This window comes from Cicer arietinum, chromosome 1, assembly GCF_000331145.2.
Source record: "Cicer arietinum cultivar CDC Frontier isolate Library 1 chromosome 1, Cicar.CDCFrontier_v2.0, whole genome shotgun sequence".
Classification (NCBI taxonomy): Eukaryota; Viridiplantae; Streptophyta; class Magnoliopsida; order Fabales; family Fabaceae; genus Cicer; species Cicer arietinum.
The window spans coordinates 50,459,882-50,479,706 of record NC_021160.2 but is presented as its reverse complement, the minus strand read 5'-3'; the positions used below and the strand labels follow the sequence as shown (position 1 = coordinate 50,479,706).

The following is a 19,825-nucleotide window of genomic DNA, read 5'->3' as shown; positions in this document are numbered from 1 at the left end:
TTAATAATATAATTTTCAAAATCTGTTTTTCTTATAATAAATAATAAAAGTAAAAAGATAGAAAATATCTTAATATAATTAATAAATATATTTTTACTAAAATATTTTAATAAACATTTGTTCATTATTGTTCACTTCCTTGATTTTTATAAAATAAAATTAATTGCAAGTGAATAGAGTTTTAAATCCAATTGTAATATAGAAATATATTATTTGATCATTATTTTTAAAATTCAATCGAAGAAAAAGGTATAAAAAAATTTACTTTAGATATTATCCACCAAAAACATAAAAATTAAGTCGAACTAACACAAGTATTTAGGAAATGCCTACCAACATTGTATATAATTAAATCTAGTTAATTGTGATGACCTACATCTTATCTCTAATATCTTTCTTACTCATTGTCGTTTTTATCGCACCTTAATCAGATAATCTAGTTAAGTTGTTATCATTGGAGCTTGTTCCTTTTATGCATGGACCTTCGTTCACTCTCTCATGTTCTATAGGACCCATTGTTTCCCATATGTTGAATAACTCATATGGTAAATTTCACTTGTGTATGTGGTTATAAATAGTACAACAAGCTATCACTATAAGTCTTTGTCCGGAGGATTTATAAGGAAGCTTCAACTTCAAAATAGGAAATCTATTTTTCAACACCCCAAAACAACACTCAATTTTCATCCGTATAGATGAGTGTTTGTAGTTAAATAACTCTTCGGGACTCTTAGCTTGTCTATCTTGACCTATATATTCTTTGACATGATATATTTCACCCTTATAATTAGGAGGAAGCAAACCTCGAGTACATGGATACTCAGAATCAATCAGATAAAATGAATCTTCATAAAAAAAAAAAAGTTAGCTCTACTAGTTAAATTCACCGACATAATGTAATTTTATTATGATATTATGATTTACCTCTAGGTGGCCAAGGAAACCCTGCATTTAGATTTGTAATTGCATTCAAAAAAACTTTTGAACCATGTGCACTTCCTTCCCACCCAAAATATACATATGTAAGCATCATGTTGAAATCACAAGCACACATGACATTTTGCGTGATTGTTATCTTTCTACCTCTACATGAATTTTGTTTCTTTGTGGAAACTCTTGCACTTATATGTGTATCATCTATTGCACCAATGCAATTCTATAAAGCATAACACAAATAAATAGAATCAGAACAAAATAATAAAGATAAGTGAATCGAATAAAATAGTTTTGATAATATGATATGCATACCTTGAACCAATGAGTATTTTGAATTATTCTTAATTCTTTCAGGCAACTCTATGGACTTTTGTTTTATGAGTTCTTTTCTCAATTAACACATTGCCCTTTATACTTTCTTGAAATTGCGTGAGATTATTTATGTGAAATGCTGAAAGAGATTTGAAGCAACAATATGACCAAAGAACAATTGAGAAACACACAAGTCATATATGCATAACATATACAATTCAGTCGCTCAATCAACAAGTTGATAAATAAATTTTATAATATACAACTTTCTATATTAAGATAATGGGTAAGAACCAAGTAAACTCATAATTCCAACTTTTCTTCACCAATTTTTTATTTGGTAAGTAACTAGGTTACCTGTGCAGCAGCGGGTGCAGGCACATCATGTGTGGCGGAAGAGGAGGAAGTCGTAAGGAATGACAAACGAAAGCTTGAATTCGTCGTGTTTTTTCGAATCCTCCAACCTATTTAGTAAACTATATGTATCTAAGTTATTTAAGATTATTTTATTGTACAACTTATTTTTTTTTTAGGATCTTATAAATAAACAAGAAACTTCATGACACTATGTTCCACAATTTTTCTGAGCTCATTTTGGATAATAATCATAATCATTCCAAGGAAGATTACATTAACTTCAACGGGATCATGGTATATAATTAAATTTAAAATCAATAATAAAAGTCCTAAATAAATAAATTCAAACCAATGTTAATTTGACACAATGAGATGTGTTGACAAGATTGAAAATGCACTAAGAAACATATCAAAAGGGTATGATAGAGTATGCATGAGACCATGTTGTGATATCTAATGGTGTATATCATAACATCACAATCATATGCAACTTCAATATTTCAATTTAAAGTCAAACAAATGAATGCAATACAAAACTTTACAAGTACTTTGATGTGTATAAGATTTTAGACATGTATAGTTTGTACACTCCCATGTGTTTTAGTAAGAACATCAACACTATAAGGGAAGCCCCAATCGTGAGAGGCTCACCCCCTCATTCTTTTTTTAAATTTGTGATTTTCCATCAACTTAACTAGGTAAATAATACAATCTTATATTTTGTTCTTTGTAAATTAAAGATAGTATTTGCAACTTTGAATATATTGTGCAAAAAGTCCAATAGTATCATCTTTTAGTTCAATTCATATCATCATGTGACTTTTCATGAATAATTATAGCTTCAATTGTTTCTATTTGAATTAAAATATGAGAAAGGCAAATGAGTCCCATGTAACTACAATGCCAAAATTAAATTGAAAATCGGGAAGAACGCGGCGACAGGTATTTGCAACCGCCGTTGCCGCCACCTTATTTCGCGGTCACAAATTATTTGCTGTAAATATTATATAACAATAATTCATACTCTTCATTCAAAAAAGAATTAAAGAAAAAAATGAAACAAAAAAACATATAAACAAAAGATGATTTTGTAAACAACAAATTTATACTCATTTATCTCATATATATATGTGCGCGCGCGTGCTAATATTAATTATAAATGATCATGATTCAGAACATAAAAGAAACCAAGAAAATCATCAAACAAAACTAATTTAATTGAAAAAATAAAATTCAATTTAAACTCCAAATTGAAAAAATATAAATATGCAAATAAAACGAAAAGAAAAGCTAACTAAGTAAATCATTAAAGAGATAATAGAGAACACAACAATGGTCAAGAAGAGGGAATGAGGTGGATGAAGTTAATCGAATCGCAAGCTAGAGTTGAATTCACAATCTAGAGTTCATCGTTTTACTAGAATGATGCAACGGCTCCATCGCATTTCTGTGTTGAGTTGTTTTAGTGATAGAATGATAAATTTTTGTTATTATATAAATTGAACATAATTACAATTATGTCATTAATAAAAAGTAAATTTTTTATATTTTTATTTTTAAAATTAAAAAATAGTATGTTGGATTATGTTTTAGTTTTTACTATTTGAAAACTCTTTTGTAAAATTATTTGAAAAAACTATTTTTGAGAAGAAAATAAAATAAAAACATGCTCTGTAACCTTCTGTTCAAAAACTATTTGATGAGAAAATAAAAAAATGTGTTTGATGAATTTTTTAATATATATTTTTAAATATTTTTGAATTTAGTGTAATTATAACTAAATGTTTAAGAAACATTAATCCACCAAATAAATAATGTAATAAAAAGGATATAATTTGTAAAAGTAATATTAAGTTACATTTTTTAAACATTTGTATCATAATTGTTTATTTTGGCAAAAGAAAATTGTTTGGTAGTATTATTTTTGAAAATACTTTTAGATATATGAAAATGGGGAAAAAAAAGTTTGATAAATTTTTAGAATAAGTTTTAAAAAATAAAAAATTTATAATTTTTTTTATATATATTTCACTTTTCAAATTGTATATAGATTTTTAGACTTACATCTAAACTAAATCGAATTCCAAATATTTTAAGTTTATATATGAAGTTTTTTTTTCATAATCAATTCAAACCTTAGCACAAAAACACCTAGATATATAAATTAAACCCTATTTATTTGATAAGACATTGTTGCGATTTACACTTTGTCGGAGAGAAAATGTTACAAGGTTTTCTTTTTCTAATTTATAGGTCCTATTAATACGTTTTTGCCATTAATGAAAACACATGTTTTCCGTGTTTTTGATTCTTTTCAAAATATAGAAAATAATTTTTAAAAATAATTTTTAAAAATTAGATTACCAAGCAAGCTTTTAAATTTTAAAAATGTTCTGAAAACCAAATCGAATTAATATGTTTAACTGAGTTACGATTAAGGAACATTTTGCACGTTGTTATATCACAAAATAGAATTTGGTACAATGATTTAGTATTTTTTTCTATAACATAATTTTTTTTCTTCTAAATATCATATTTTGGAAATTATATCTTAAAATGTTATACTTTAGACTTTCAAGAACTCGTATTCTCGATCATATATTATATATTAAGCTACAAATTTGTCTTTTTCATGTGGCCGTATTTTAAAAATGCAACTATGTATTTATGTATTGATTTTTTTTCTTCTTTTTTTTTTTAATTAATTAAAAATATAAAAAAAATAAATTCAAAAAACTTAATACTGTAATAAAAAGTAACAAAAAACTTAAAAATATATTAATAAAATTAAACAAATTAAATTAAATGCAATCTTGGTTTCCATATTTTACTAAATCCACATTTATGATTTCTCTATTTTTATTTCTGCAATTTTATTTCCTCTATTTTCAAAATTGTTAACATTTAATCCCCATTCTCAAATTTGAAATTTGAAATTTAGCGATGTGTTACACATTTTAGTAATGTATACATGATGATGTGGAATTCAAATTAGATTTTTAATTAAAGACCACTTTAATAATTTTTTTAAAAATAAAAATGAAATTTTTTACTTTAAAATTTTAAAGAAAAAAATAAATTGCAGTTTTTTTTTTTGGAAATTTTGAAGAAACAAATCAAAGAGTCACAAAAATTTCTTTTGACATTTTGATTATGTTTATTTCAAAATTTTAAAACAAAAAAAAAGTAATTTTAAAAAAAATTGAATTTTTTTATTTTCATATATATGTTTTTAAAACAAAACACAATTATTCCAAAATATTTTTTTTTAATTTTCAGAAATTTTTTAAGTAAAAAAAATATTTTTTAAATTATTAAACTGATATTTTTTAATTTAAAATTAAAAATTAATTCCACGTCACAATTTTTTAAAAACTATCATGGGCACATTACCAAAATAATTATTACATTTCTAAATTAAAATTAAAATTGAGAAGAAAGATCAAATGTCAATAATTTTAAAAATGAAGATTTAAAACTACATAAATAAAAAACAGAAAACTAAAATTGCTGATTTAATAATATACAAAGACTAAAATTGCAGCCAAAAAAGTTAAGATTATCTTAATATTATAAAAGAGTAAATTTAGAAAATTTATGATTGATATGTGAGTTTAATATTAAGGAACGATTGAGATAACTATTGATAATAAAAATTGAAAATAATATTTTATATTTTGAAATATATTATATAAAGACAAAATTAATGTAAAATCTCCTATCAAAATTAAAATGGATTTGGACGGATAAACACTATGAAGAATGTTTAGTAGTAGCATTTACAACTTTGAAATGTGAACCTACTGAAGTAATGTCTATCTAAAACAAAAGAATGCAATGGCCAAGTATTTGAAGACAACATTGTCTTTGGGGTATGCACGATTTAAATTTAAACTGCATTGTATATCTAGGAAAGTCTGGTTAATAATAGGACCTCACTACTTGATATTGAATATCATCACCTGGTAGAAAGGAATCCAATGAAAAGGGAAACAATAAATGTGTTCATGCAGAATGGATGCACCCCTCATTTATTATTCCCTTTTTAACACAATCCAGTACTTTAGTAGATATCTAAATTTCAAGATATGCACACATTTGTAGGTTGTATTGTATTGGTAGCATTTTTAATTGAAAATTTCATAAATCCACGTTATTGATCGGAGCCTATATGTTGGAGAAAGAAAAATTTTATAATTAAAAAAATATTTTATTAAATAAAGTTTCTGAAGCTAAAAATCCTCTAAATTTATCGATTAAATGGTACTCATAAATCGACTTTCTCAAAAGAAAAATTCAACAATCAATTTTCGGCAAATTCTTTTTAGTTTATTCTTAGATAAAATTATTTTGATTATTTCGTTTTTCATCTCAAAATTTTGAGGAAAAGAATTTTTTAAACTTTTTTCTCAATTTTTTTTTTGAAAAAAATAAACAATTTAAAAAGTTTTTTTTCTTTACTAAATTTATTTTTGATATTTTTCCAAAAAAAAAGAATTCACAATTGATAAAACATTAAATTTATGAACCTCTCAATTAGATCTATAAAAAATAATAGATTGAGTTTTAAAAATTTATTTCAATAAACATCATAATATTAAAAAATAATTAAGTAAAACTTTGAATTTTAAAATGCAATTGAGAGCTCTAAATCATCATTGAGACGAGATAGTACCTACTTACGATACGGGAATGTTGTCTAGTAAACCTTTAAATGTTATTTTTGAAAATTAAAGAGTAGTAATTTCTTAAAAGAGTTTTCCTCAAACTAAAAAAATAAAATATTTTTAAAAACATCAAATACAAATCTTATTTTGGTGCAAATTGGATTATATACACCATTTTGCATTGAAAAAGAAGGGTCGTGACCCATGGAATGATTATTTTGTCTCCCAAAAATGAAAACCAAATGATTACGACTTGGCTCTGACCATTGAGATTTTCCCCATAATTGAAATTTTCAAAAAGGATGAAAACAAATTTAACATGATGATTGTGTGAGGCAGGAATGACAAAAAAAAAAAAAAAAAAACCTCCCCTGCATATATTTCAAGGATAAAATATGCGACATCAACGAGATAAACAATTTAATAAACATTCATGAATAAAATAAATAAATAATTTCATTACTTGTAAATTAATGGAAAAGGGATGTGTAATTAGGTACATGTGTCTGCAGATACTCTAATAAATATACATAATTTTCCATATTTATATTTAGTTTAAATATTTTGTTTACAAGTGTCTAAGGACATTTAAGATACTTGTTAAACAATAACAAAAAATAAAGTTTTACATCATAAACAACAAAATTTAAAGTTTTAATTATTCACAATATTGAATACACGTATCATTAAAAAAAATTATATTTAATTTAAAGACTTCTATTAACACTTCTTTTAATTTAAATACAAAACTCTAAAAATATTTCTCAATCACAAAATCACAATATAAATATTCTCTCTTATATCAATTTTCATAAATTAAAAAATAAGTAACAAAATAAAATTTATAACAAAAAATATATATATTTTTCTTATATGAATAAAAATAACGGTGTTCAAAATTTAACTTGTGTGTAATTTTTTTTTTATATATAAAATAATATTTTATTAATTTACTAAATATCTACTTGTTTCTATGGATACTTGTGAGAAGACTATGTAGAAAAAAACTGTCAAGCATGTCTTCGCACAAAGAGATAGATAAAAGGACTACTATGTGCCCTATTAACATTCCTAATTTAAGGAAGGCTAGAAACACTATTTGCAAGATTTTCTCCTTTCTTTTATTGGTTGAAAACAAAACATACTGGTAAAACTCACAAAGAAAACAAAAATGAGTATGTTTGTTGAAAGCTATGAAACCATGCAACTCTTAATATGTAAACCATTATTATACTTAATTTTGCATCATAGGAATCATGGTCGGTTGGAACTCGTTCATTGTGTAGTATGGAATTTTAGAACGCACGAAACGGTCTAATGACTTCAGAGTTCAAACCCAGCAAATCAAAGGAACACTAGTTTTACAGCCCATTTATCATTTTGCAGCCCATGTTTCTAATAGGTCGTCAATTTACTGACTAGTGTACTTTATAATTTTTAAAAAAAGAAGAAAAAAGTTTTGTAGTTTATAGTTGAGTTGAGATATAAGTAAAATATAATTAAATATTATTTTAGCATAAATATAATTCATGTTCTTTTAAACGATTTGTTATTAATTATAGTTTATTAACTACTTTAACTCAATTAAATGGTTAATTAATTTTATAGTTTTATTGTCTTCTTGGTTGATTTTAGATTTTGAGATAATAAATCATTAATGTTTAAATAGTAATTTTTATATTTTTAGTGAATTCGTTATTTTTCTATTTTAGCCGTCTTGAATGTTTTTTATATTTATATTTTTTGTATTTTTTATGAATACATTAATTAGTGAATATATTTTTAAAATTTGGATGGGCCATCTATCGTAAAAAAAGGTGGGGTAATGTTGATTAACCTTGTATGAAGGCTAATGATCTTCAAGAACTATGAGCCTTAGGGCCATTGACTAGAGGGATTGCTAGGAAGCTAAAGGCACAATTGGAGAAACACATTGTTAACTTTTCTAGTCTTAAGATCTATGACAAGGTTGATCCGCGTCTTATTAATCTCTTAGTGATATAACTATCGTAAGACTTATTTTTAATTTTGAAATGCAATGATTATATTTTTAATTATGAATTATGTTTGAATTGTGTGTGTGTCTAAGCATTTGGTAGTTTAGACACCATGTTATTAGTTGTGTGTAACTTAGACACCATATCATGTTTTTTTATGAAATAAATTTAGGGTGAGCGGATAACGATCAATTTAAAATAGAGAACACTTTACGGTTCAATGAATATTTACAAGTAGAGTCTAGTGTCATTTTGTGTGAGGTTATATATTGTCTTTTCATCGCGTGGCATCTGAAAGCTCGAAAGAAAATGAACACTTGTTTGTGTGACATTAGATAGTATTTTGTGTGTGTTCTTATTTGAACCAAACTTGAATCTTATCAAAGACCCCTTACTCTTGTAAATATACTTCCTTTTTTTTCACTCTATTATGGAGTGTGACGATTTCTATAATTTTCTTCCTATTCTGCCTTTCTTATTTGTCTCACCCCATTTTATTCACTATTTTGTTTGATGATTTCGCTTAACTAGATCCTTCAACCTACGTGGAATCACTCAAATAACATATCATGTGGTATTCAAATATTATCACCTAGTGATAATCTTTGTCAATAATTTCTTTTCTTAGTGGCTTGTGTTCTTTGATAAATTTTAAAATTTAGCTTCACTTTGTTGCATCTTGTTCTAAATCTTGTGCAATCTTGAGTTATTAGTTGACTAAAAGTGTTATAATATGGGTGAAAAAAGTTTATTTAGGTGATTGCTTGGAGTTATTAATGCAAAATTTGAAATTTAGGTTGTTATTTTCAAAGTCTAGAAAAATGGGTTCATCTTCTTCATTTGTAAATGTTTGATTCAAAATTTCATTTGCAACCTTGTTTTTAATGTTATTTTTTCTATATATCTCCGATCATGTAAAATGAAATGGATCCATAAGAATTATTATATGTATGTGACGTGTGTCATGTAAATTTAAGTTAACATGAAATGCATAAATTTAACGTGTCATATAAATTTCAAGTAATCCGAATGTTATATGAAATTCACACGAAAAATCATATATTTATTTAATATGTCGTTATGTTACGATTTCATAATTATATTTATCGATTCATAAAATTTAGAGGTTATTTTACTAGATATTTACTATTGCAATGACTAATTTATCTATAAAAAAATATTTGGTTGTTAATTATTTACCAAGGCAGTTGTTATTACATTGATTTCGTCAGCTAGGTCGTAGACATATTTAATCCATTCTCTTGTCAATATATCTTAGCATTATTTTGTTCCAATTTGCAGATTAAATAAGACACTGGTGCTCATAATTTGCTAAGGCGACGTGTTGAATACAATTTTAGATAGAAATAATAGGTACACATATATTTAAATTTAATTTAATTTATGTTTAGGTTCTCAAGGTAAAATGTTAATTTCTAGTGACGGATAAAATATTTCACTAAAAATTTATATTATAGATAAATATCAAAAATACTTTAAGTGATACCAAATTTATTTTCAACAGTATGATGTTTTTAATTCTATCTACTACGATTATTGTAACTAACTGTAAATCTAAATTAATAATATCACTAAATTAAATTTAAGTTTCTTATTTTTATTAACTAATTACATTGAATCATACAATAAATTAAAATGTATTTTACTAGTTTGATTAAAGTATATAATAAATTATTATATTCTCAACTTCACATATAAAATATCATGAGCTATTAAAAATTTATTTAAAAAAATAATAATCAATGTGAATATTAAATTTACATCATAAAAAAGTTAGGATTTATGTCTCCCGAAACTTTTGTTTTTTTCCTTTTTTTTTATTAATGAAATTATATATTATAAAAAAAAAATTACTTCAACTTTTGTGATACAATTGAGTTATTCTGCATCACAACTCTTATCATTATACTAATTAGATTATAGTTCTCATTTGCATTTTAAAATTAATGTAACATATGTAAGTCAAATATATGATTTAAAAATTATTCAAATAATGCAAGTAACGTAGAATCTCAACAGATGTTCTTTGAATATGTCATTTTTTAATATGTGAAGTTATTCAAATATCCACTAAATTATTCAAATATGTCATTTTCAAATAATTTAAAATTTGTAATTATGCTTGGAATTGTTTATTTTATATTCAGAAAAATGGAATCTGTGAATATGTGAAGTTGTTGCTGCCCAGTTCAAATGATTGCTCTAAGGTCGACGATTTGCCCAATTCTTAATCTATTTTCTAATAAGTTTACATTGTAAAAAATCTTTTAAGTTTATTTTATTAAGGATTAGTAATAGCGATATGAACTAAGATTTAAGGACCACAATTTAGTCATTTAAGTTACATTGTGTATGCACCGTAAATCATTTATCTTAATTTCGACAAGATTTAGTTCAATTGAAACTTTTTTATCATTAAAAACTTTATCAAATACTGTAACAATATTTCTCTCATGTTAATCATTCAATAAACATTAATTAAATTTTATAAATTGTCTATACATTTTAATTTTTTCTACAACAATTTAAATACACACATAGTCTTAAAAACAAGGTGATAAAAGTATATATACGTCACGCGCAAAATCATTTAATTATTTTACGATATTTTAATTATATCTTAACATTTTATGATATTAATTTTAAAAAATTCAAACTTAAAAGAACACATGCGTAATTTAATATATATAACATTAATAGTACAAATAAAATGTAACTTAAATATTTAAATTGAAAAACAAAATTAAAAACTAAAACAAACATTGAACAAATATAAAGGATTAAATATTTTTGATTTAAAGAAAAATACAGAGAAAGTACTAAAATGATCCTAAAAAAAATAAAAGAATCTTCTCATGACCTTTTAATTGCATGTCATTGCGTTTTTTCTACAACTCTGCATCTATATAAAAGAAACAATTAACAACAATTATTATAGAGCTTAATAGTGACAAAACGCAAATGGCAAAAGACAATTTACAAGACCCCGATAAGGTTTCATTTTAAACGTTTTTGCCGTAAAGAAAAAATACACAAACGTAAGCTTGTTAGATCGGTTTTTCTTCTTTGAGCAGTGGTCTCACGGTTCACATTGGTCATCATAACACAAGTCTATCGGTTTATTGTTCTGTATTTCTATGTGACAAATATAATTAGATAATTTCTACCGCACAGTAAAAAATAGAGTATATATTGGTAGTACAAAATTTTTTATCAATGTTTTTTTTAATTTGCTTATGTATATATTAATATAATATCTATTAAAATTAATTAAATTAAGAATTTTGATACATAAAACATATATCATTTAACGAGTGGTGATTTAATTTTAATAATATTTATATTAATTTTTAAATGTACCATATAAGAATAATTGAGATTTTAGACCATTTCGTATGACGCAATAAAAAAAATAACAAAAATTAAAATTATATATAATAATGAGAGCAATATTGAAATACATAAGATAAAAAATAAAGAAAAATATATTAAAATTATATTGAACAATGAAAAAATTACTGAAACACATTAAATAATACATAAACTTATATATCTGGTTAGTATTGTTAACTATACCAACTAACTAAATAATTGTTGCATTTAACTTATATAATCAATCAACTAATATGTTTAAGATTTCATTTACTTAAATGTTGATCAAAATTGAAAGATTATTGTACTTTTTTTTTTTTAAGGAAAAACGTTATCACACATCATCAAGCTTTTTCTTGCTAGGACTAGAAAAATATGATTATGCATACAATAAATAAGAATTTAGGAGTCCGGGATTTGAAAGTTTTTAATAAAACTCTACTGGGTAAATGGCGTTGGAGGTTAAAAACGGAGTCAGAGGTATTTGGATTAAGGTGTTGATCAACAAATATAGAGTGGAAGTTGGAGAATTTATGAGGGGCAATTCAAGGGGGTCTGTGTGGTGGAAGGGTTTTTTTTTTTTTTTTTTTGCGGAAATAGTTGGTATTGAAGAGAAATGGTTTGATAAAAAGTTGTTTAAAATTATTGAGAATGAGAATAATACTTTGTTTTGGAATGATCCATGGTTGGTTGGTGGGGTTACGCGTGAGAAATTTAGTAGGTTATTTCATTTGCCTTTGCAACAAGAGGAAAATGTAGAGGTTATGATAGATTTTGCAACGAGAGGGTATTCAAAGGTGGAGATGGCGGAGGCAGTTGTTTGCGTGAGAGGAAGAATTAGTGGAGCAATGTAGAATTTTATTGACTAACGTTCATTTGCAAGTTAATGTATCTGATAAGAGGTCATGAAAAAATACGCGTGAGAAAATACTTTGTTTTGGAATGATCCATGTTTGGTTGGTGGGGTTACGCGTGAGAAATTTAGTAGGTTATTTCATTTGCCTTTGCAACAAGAGGAAAATGTAGAGGTTATGATAGATTTTGCAACGAGAGGGTATTCAAAGGTGGAGATGGCGGAGGCAGTTGTTTGCGTGAGAGGAAGAATTAGTGGAGCAATGTAGAATTTTATTGACTAACGTTCATTTGCAAGTTAATGTATCTGATAAGAGGTCATGAAAAAATACGCGTGAGAAAATACTTTGTTTTGGAATGATCCATGTTTGGTTGGTGGGGTTACGCGTGAGAAATTTAGTAGGTTATTTCATTTGCCTTTGCAACAAGAGGAAAATGTAGAGGTTATGATAGATTTTGCAACGAGAGGGTATTCAAAGGTGGAGATGGCGGAGGCAGTTGTTTGCGTGAGAGGAAGAATTAGTGGAGCAATGTAGAATTTTATTGACTAACGTTCATTTGCAAGTTAATGTATCTGATAAGAGGTCATGAAAAAATACGCAAGGAGGATCATATTCGATAAATGAGACATATTATGTACTACGGGAGGAGTTTGTCACTAGTATCAACACACCTCCATTTCAAGACATAGTGTGACATCATTTTGTCCAGGCAAAAATATCATTATTTGTGTGGAGGTTGTTTCAAGATAGGCTGCCTACAAAGAAAAATTTGTTTCGTCGAAGAATAATTTCTGTGGAAGATCAACAATGTGTAGCAGGTTGTGGAGAAGTGGAAACAGTCAATCATTTGTTCTTTGTCTGTCCTCTTTTTGGATCCATGTGGTATAGTGTTTTGAATTGGTTTGTACTATTTGGTATATTTCATAAGGATGCAATCAACCACACTAACCAATTTGATAGCCTTTTTTTATGCAACCGTGTAACGCGTCAAATAATTAATTTAGTTTGGTTTGCGGTGATGTGGACAATTTGAAAATCAAGAAATGAAACGATTTTTCGTTCGCAATTTTGAATGCAAATCTTATTATTGAACATGCCAAACTTTTAGCACAGAGGTGAATCAAATTGTATGTAAAATAATTTTATTATGGGTATAACCAATGATGCTCTCAATCCTTCGAGTGCATTGGTATCGCTTGTGGTTAGTTGTTTTACTTTTTATTTGAATAATTTAATTTGTATTTCTACTTTGTTTTAGTCATAGAGTAGAAACATTGTAAAATTTCTTTTGTTTTTGCTTTAAACACTTCTTGTACTTATAACGTTTATTGAATATATTTATATTTGCCTTGTTAAAAAAAAAAAAAGAATTGAGAGTCATAAAAATCTAACTTGTGAATTAAACTCATCCAAAGTGGGTAAATCACTTAAATAAACAATACACTTTAAAAATTAATAATATCAATAATTAATAAATAAATGAATAATTGATATTATATATATATATATATGTATATGTATAATCAATCATGTGTATTTATACTATTAATAATTTATTTGTATACTACAGAGATACCAAAATCCTTTATTGTAACAAAAAAACTAATATGGTAAGGTAATTGTTTTTCTAACTAAAAATGACCTAAAAAATCCAACAAAGGCCAATAAAATCTATTTTAAATTTTTTATTTATTAAATATTGAAAGTTTTTGAACACCATAAATTTTTTTATACGTTGTAAAAAATATTGACCAAATAATAGGATACAATACGAGACAAAGTAATAAACTATTACGTTCAAACTTAAAATTCTATTGATAATTTTTTGTCTATTTTTATAAGACCATCTTTAAATTTTCAATTTTATTAATTATTTTTAAAAATTATGATAGTAAAAATAATATTAATTTTTAATAAATTTAATACAACAATTAATTTCTTAATTATTATAATTTGATAAATAAAGTTTTATATTTGAATACAAAAATAGTAAAAAGAATTTGTAATTTTTTTTATAAATAAAATAGTAAAAATACTTACTTACAAATATAAGTGAAATGATTGTGATTTTTGCAATATTTTTTGTAAAGAATAATAATTAGGAAAAAAAGTGACAAAAGCACTGGTCCAAAATGCAAATGATTTTTAGTGGATTCTCCTTTTTCTGATTTCACACACACAGACACACTCACTCAGTCACTCACACATCAGTAGTGAGCTAGAAGAACTTTCAGAGTCCTGAAGGACCATCGCATAGCGCACCCATTTAAAAGCATCTCATAATAACTTTCTCTTTCTTTCTTTCAACGCAGTCCCCCCAATCAAATTAATCACAATAATAATAATTATAATCAATCAAAAACAAACAAACCCTATTCTATTCTATTCTATTCTATTAGTAGTAAAACCCACAACCCTCTTTTTCGCGCCTCCTTCACTCACCGGAACCCTAAAAATCCCTCACAATGCCAATGGCTTATTCCATTTCCCATTTCAACAAACTTCCACTCCATTCCTCTTCAATTCTCTCTCCCATTCCTCGTTTCTCCCCCAAACCATTCCTTCCACTCCTTTCCTCTCACAAAACCACACCACAAATCATTTCCTCTCAAAAACCTCTCTCCCTCTCTCCCGCCGCTGCCGCTACCGCCGTCGTTGCCGCACCTGAAGAGGAAACCCTAACGAAACTCGGAAAAAGAACCGACATAAAGAAGATCCTAATCCTCGGTGCAGGTCCAATCGTAATAGGTCAAGCTTGCGAATTCGATTACTCAGGAACACAAGCATGCAAAGCATTGCGAGAAGAAGGTTACGAAGTCGTTCTCATAAATTCAAACCCTGCAACGATCATGACAGATCCGGATATGGCTGATAGAACCTACGTTACTCCCATGACACCTGAATTAGTCGAACAGGTTCTCGAAGCTGAGCGTCCTGACGCGCTTTTACCAACAATGGGCGGCCAAACAGCGCTTAACCTTGCCGTTGCTTTGGCCGAAAGCGGCGCGTTGGAGAAATACGGCGTGGAACTTATCGGTGCGAAGCTTGAAGCTATTAAGAAAGCTGAAGATAGAGAATTGTTTAAGCAGGCTATGAAGAATATTGGAATTAAAACGCCGCCTTCGGGAATTTGTACTACACTTGATGAGTGTATGCAAATTGCGAATGAAATCGAGTTTCCTTTGATTGTTCGACCGGCGTTTACGCTCGGTGGTACCGGCGGTGGAATTGCTTATAATAGAGAAGATTTGATGGAAATTTGTAAGGCTGGTATTGCTGCTAGTTTGACTAATCAGGTTTTGATTGAAAAATCTTTGTTAGGTTGGAAGGAATATGAACTTGAGGTTATGAGAGATTTAGCTGATAATGTTGTTATTATTTGTTCAATTGAGAATATTGATCCTATGGGTGTTCATACTGGTGATTCTATTACTGTTGCACCTGCTCAGACTTTGACTGATAAGGAGTATCAGCGTTTGAGAGATTATTCTATTGCTATTATTAGAGAAATTGGTGTCGAATGTGGGGGTTCTAATGTTCAATTTGCTGTTAACCCTGAAGATGGTGAGGTTATGGTTATTGAGATGAACCCTAGAGTTTCTAGGTCTTCTGCTCTTGCTTCTAAGGCTACTGGATTTCCTATAGCGAAAATGGCAGCGAAGTTGTCTGTTGGATATTCTTTGGATCAAATCCCAAATGATATAACTAAAAAGACACCTGCTAGTTTTGAACCTTCTATTGATTATGTGGTTACAAAGGTAATCCATGTCATGTTATCATTTTAGTTCAAAAGCTGAATTTTTCTGCTTTGCACTTTTATTTTCTTTTAAATTTTGTATGTATAGGTAATGACAATATACTAATATGTCACTGTATGTCATTCTGGTTATCTAGTTTGTAATCTGATTAATAAACTAATGTTTATGCTATGGAGCAAGACATGTGAATATTGTCACATTGAGTTGATGACAATGTCTGATTTGTTACTGTTGGTACTTTTTATTCAAACTTGTGTTTTTTAACTTGTGTTTATTCTGATCAATTTGCAGATTCCTCGGTTTGCTTTTGAAAAATTTCCTGGCTCTCAGCCAGTATTGACGACACAGATGAAATCAGTTGGAGAGGCAATGGCAGTGGGGCGAACTTTCCAGGAGTCCTTTCAAAAAGCTGTGCGCTCTCTAGAATACGGCTTTGCTGGATGGGGTTGTGGACCGGTGAAGGAGTTGGACCATGACTGGGAACAATTGAAGTATAGCCTTCGGGTTCCTAATCCGGAGCGTATCCATGCCATATATGCTGCAATGAAGAAAGGTATGCAAGTTGATGAAATATTTGACCTGAGTTTTATTGATAAATGGTTTCTCAGGCAGCTCAAGGACCTGGTTGACGTTGAAAACTTCTTAATGTCGCATAACCTGTTTGATTTGACGGATGTCGATTTCTATGAGGTTAAGAGAAGAGGGTTTAGTGATAAACAGATTGCATTTGCAACCAAGTCTAATGAGAAAGAAGTCCGAAATAGGCGGCTATCTCTTGGTGTTGTTCCAGCATATAAGCGGGTTGATACCTGCGCTGCAGAATTTGAAGCTAATACTCCTTATATGTACTCTTCTTATGATTTTGAGTGCGAATCAGCTCCCACTAAGAGAAAGAAGGTTTTAATTTTGGGTGGAGGACCAAATAGAATCGGTCAAGGGATTGAGTTTGACTACTGTTGCTGTCATGCATCCTTTTCTCTCCAGGTCTGTATTCATGCACCACTAGCTGTGTATTTGCTTATGAATACGAATAAACAAATGAACAAATAAATTTTGTTGGCCTCTATACTTTTTTCCATTTTCTCTGTAAAAGTTTCAACCTGGGAGCTGGTGATATGGTACTGACTTTGCTGCATAATTGCATGTCTACCATGATTTTATCCTTCCATGATGAAGTAATAAATTTAAATTTCATGCACTGTCCATCAGTTTGGAACTAAGTGCTTTAAGGTGATTATTGTGTCTGTGTTCTGTTTTAAGCTTCAAGATGATAGGAACTAGTTCATGGCATGCTCATCTTGATATTTTCCCAAAGAAGTAGTAGGTATATCTGTTGCCGTGCTACTACTTTTATTATAAGCCATCATTGTTAATTGCTTTTGCAGGAAGCAGGATATGAGACAATCATGGTGAATTCAAATCCTGAGACCGTATCCACAGACTATGACACTAGTGATCGTCTCTACTTTGAACCCTTAACTGTTGAAGATGTTTTGAACATTATAGATTTGGAAAGGCCTGATGGTATCATTGTACAGTTTGGAGGTCAAACACCATTGAAATTATCTCTCCCCCTACAACAATACCTAGATGAACACAAGCCAGCGTGCGCCAGTGGGGAAGGTCATGTGCGCATTTGGGGAACATCTCCTGATTCTATTGATGTTGCTGAGGACAGAGAGAGGTTCAATGTGATGCTTCATGAACTACAAATTGAACACCCAAAAGGAGGAATTGCTAGGAGTGAAGCTGATGCACTTTCCATTGCAGCAGAAATTGGATACCCAGTTGTTGTTCGCCCTTCTTATGTTTTGGGTGGTCGAGCAATGGAGATAGTATATAGTGACGACAGACTTGTGACTTACCTTGAAACTGCTGTTGAGGTGGATCCAGAACGCCCTGTCCTAATTGACAAGTATTTATCTGATGCCTGTGAGATTGACGTTGATGCATTGGCTGACTCACATGGCAATGTAGTCATAGGTGGGATAATGGAGCACATTGAACAAGCTGGTATACATTCTGGGGATTCTGCTTGTTCTATTCCTACAAGAACTATTGCATCTTCTTGCTTGGAGACAATCAGGTCATGGACAGAAAAATTGGCCAGAAAACTGAATGTGTGCGGGCTCATGAATTGTCAGTATGCAATAACTTCATCGGGGAAGGTGTTTTTGCTTGAGGCCAACCCTCGAGCCTCTCGCACAGTGCCATTTGTATCAAAAGCTATTGGCCACCCCTTGGCTAAGTATGCTTCCCTCGTCATGTCTGGAAAGTCTCTTCATGATATAAAGTTTACAAAGGAGGTTATTCCTAAACATGTGTCAGTCAAGGAAGCTGTTCTTCCTTTCTCAAAGTTCCCAGGCTGCGACATATTTCTAAGTCCTGAGATGCGAAGTACTGGTGAGGTCATGGGTATTGACCCTATGTATAATATTGCATTTGCAAAGGCTCAAATTGCTGCTGGCCAGAAGCTACCACTATCTGGTAGTGTGTTCCTTAGCTTGAATGACTTAACGAAGCCTCACCTTGAGAAGATTGCAAAGGCTTTTGTGGATATCGGATTTCAGATTGTCGCTACTGCTGGAACAGCTCTTGCTCTTAAATCGTGTAATATCCCAGCTGTGCTAGTGCTGAAGCTACACGAAGGAAGGCCTCATGCTGGTGACATGATAGCCAATGGAGACATTCAGCTGATGGTTGTAACCAGTTCAGGTGATGCACTTGATCGGATAGATGGTCTGGCTCTCAGGAGGATGGCTTTGGATTACAAGGTTCCTATTGTGACAACTGTAAATGGTGCTCTGGCAACTGCCGAAGCAATAAAGAGCATGGAGTCCAACTCTATCAAAATGATTGCTCTTCAAGATTTCATTGTTGATGAATCTAAAGAGTGACAAATTTTGCACTAGTTGATAGATACTAGTAAGTAGTATCTCTGTTTTTCTCTTTGAAATTGGTACAATGCATGCTCCAAGTCCTTTTTTTATGCTTCCAAAACTTGTGAATTATTTCATCAATTTAATTTTGACATATATTGGACTTGGGATGTGTGTCATATTTTGAGCTTTACACGTGTGTCGTGCTTAAATAGCTTTATTGAAATATTTCAAATACATGTTTATAAGATTAACTACATTGAGTTATTGATAAATATCTTCATTTTGATAATCGTTTAGAATGCAATCTTAATAAACTGTAGAACAATCTTCTATAGTATTTTGGATTGCACCCCTTCATTAATCATATATCATATCTTTAACATCCTTGATTTTGTGTAGTGAGTGCTTAAATTTTGCCTGTTGCAGATTATTGTTGTACAACTTGCTAGATTTGGGAGTGGAAGATGATTTTCTATGAGATGCTTTTCATTTGAAAATAACCGAAGGAAATATGAATGGTAATATAATCTCTGTCCTGGCTCCTGATAAAGCATTCGTGATAAAGCATTTGTGCTCACGTAGAAGTTTTTTGAGTGTGGTGGATTTCTTTCTACTACTTAATAATTATTTTCGTTTTAGAAATCTTGTAACTTTCATTTGATCCTGCTG

General features: G+C 29.0%; 1 protein-coding gene across 1 annotated transcript; it reads left to right on the top strand.

Moving 5' to 3' along the window:
- Positions 1–14,725: 14,725 nt before the first annotated feature.
- Positions 14,726–19,825, top strand: LOC101495698 (carbamoyl phosphate synthase arginine-specific large chain, chloroplastic). The gene is made up of 4 exons (XM_004487085.4): positions 14,726–16,274; positions 16,566–17,258; positions 17,660–19,199; positions 19,583–19,825. The coding sequence occupies exons 1-3, from the start codon at positions 14,982–14,984 to the stop codon at positions 19,169–19,171; spliced, it is 3,498 nt and encodes a 1,165-aa protein (XP_004487142.1). The 5' UTR covers positions 14,726–14,981; the 3' UTR covers positions 19,172–19,199; positions 19,583–19,825.

Coding starts and splice junctions, on each gene's coding strand:
- LOC101495698 (XM_004487085.4), top strand. CDS start 14,982: ATGCCAATGGCTTATTCCATTTCCCATTTCAACAAACTTCCACTCCAT. Junction 16,275..16,565: donor TTGATTATGTGGTTACAAAG/GTAATCCATGTC, acceptor ATCAATTTGCAG/ATTCCTCGGTTTGCTTTTGA. Junction 17,259..17,659: donor ATGCATCCTTTTCTCTCCAG/GTCTGTATTCAT, acceptor TTGCTTTTGCAG/GAAGCAGGATATGAGACAAT.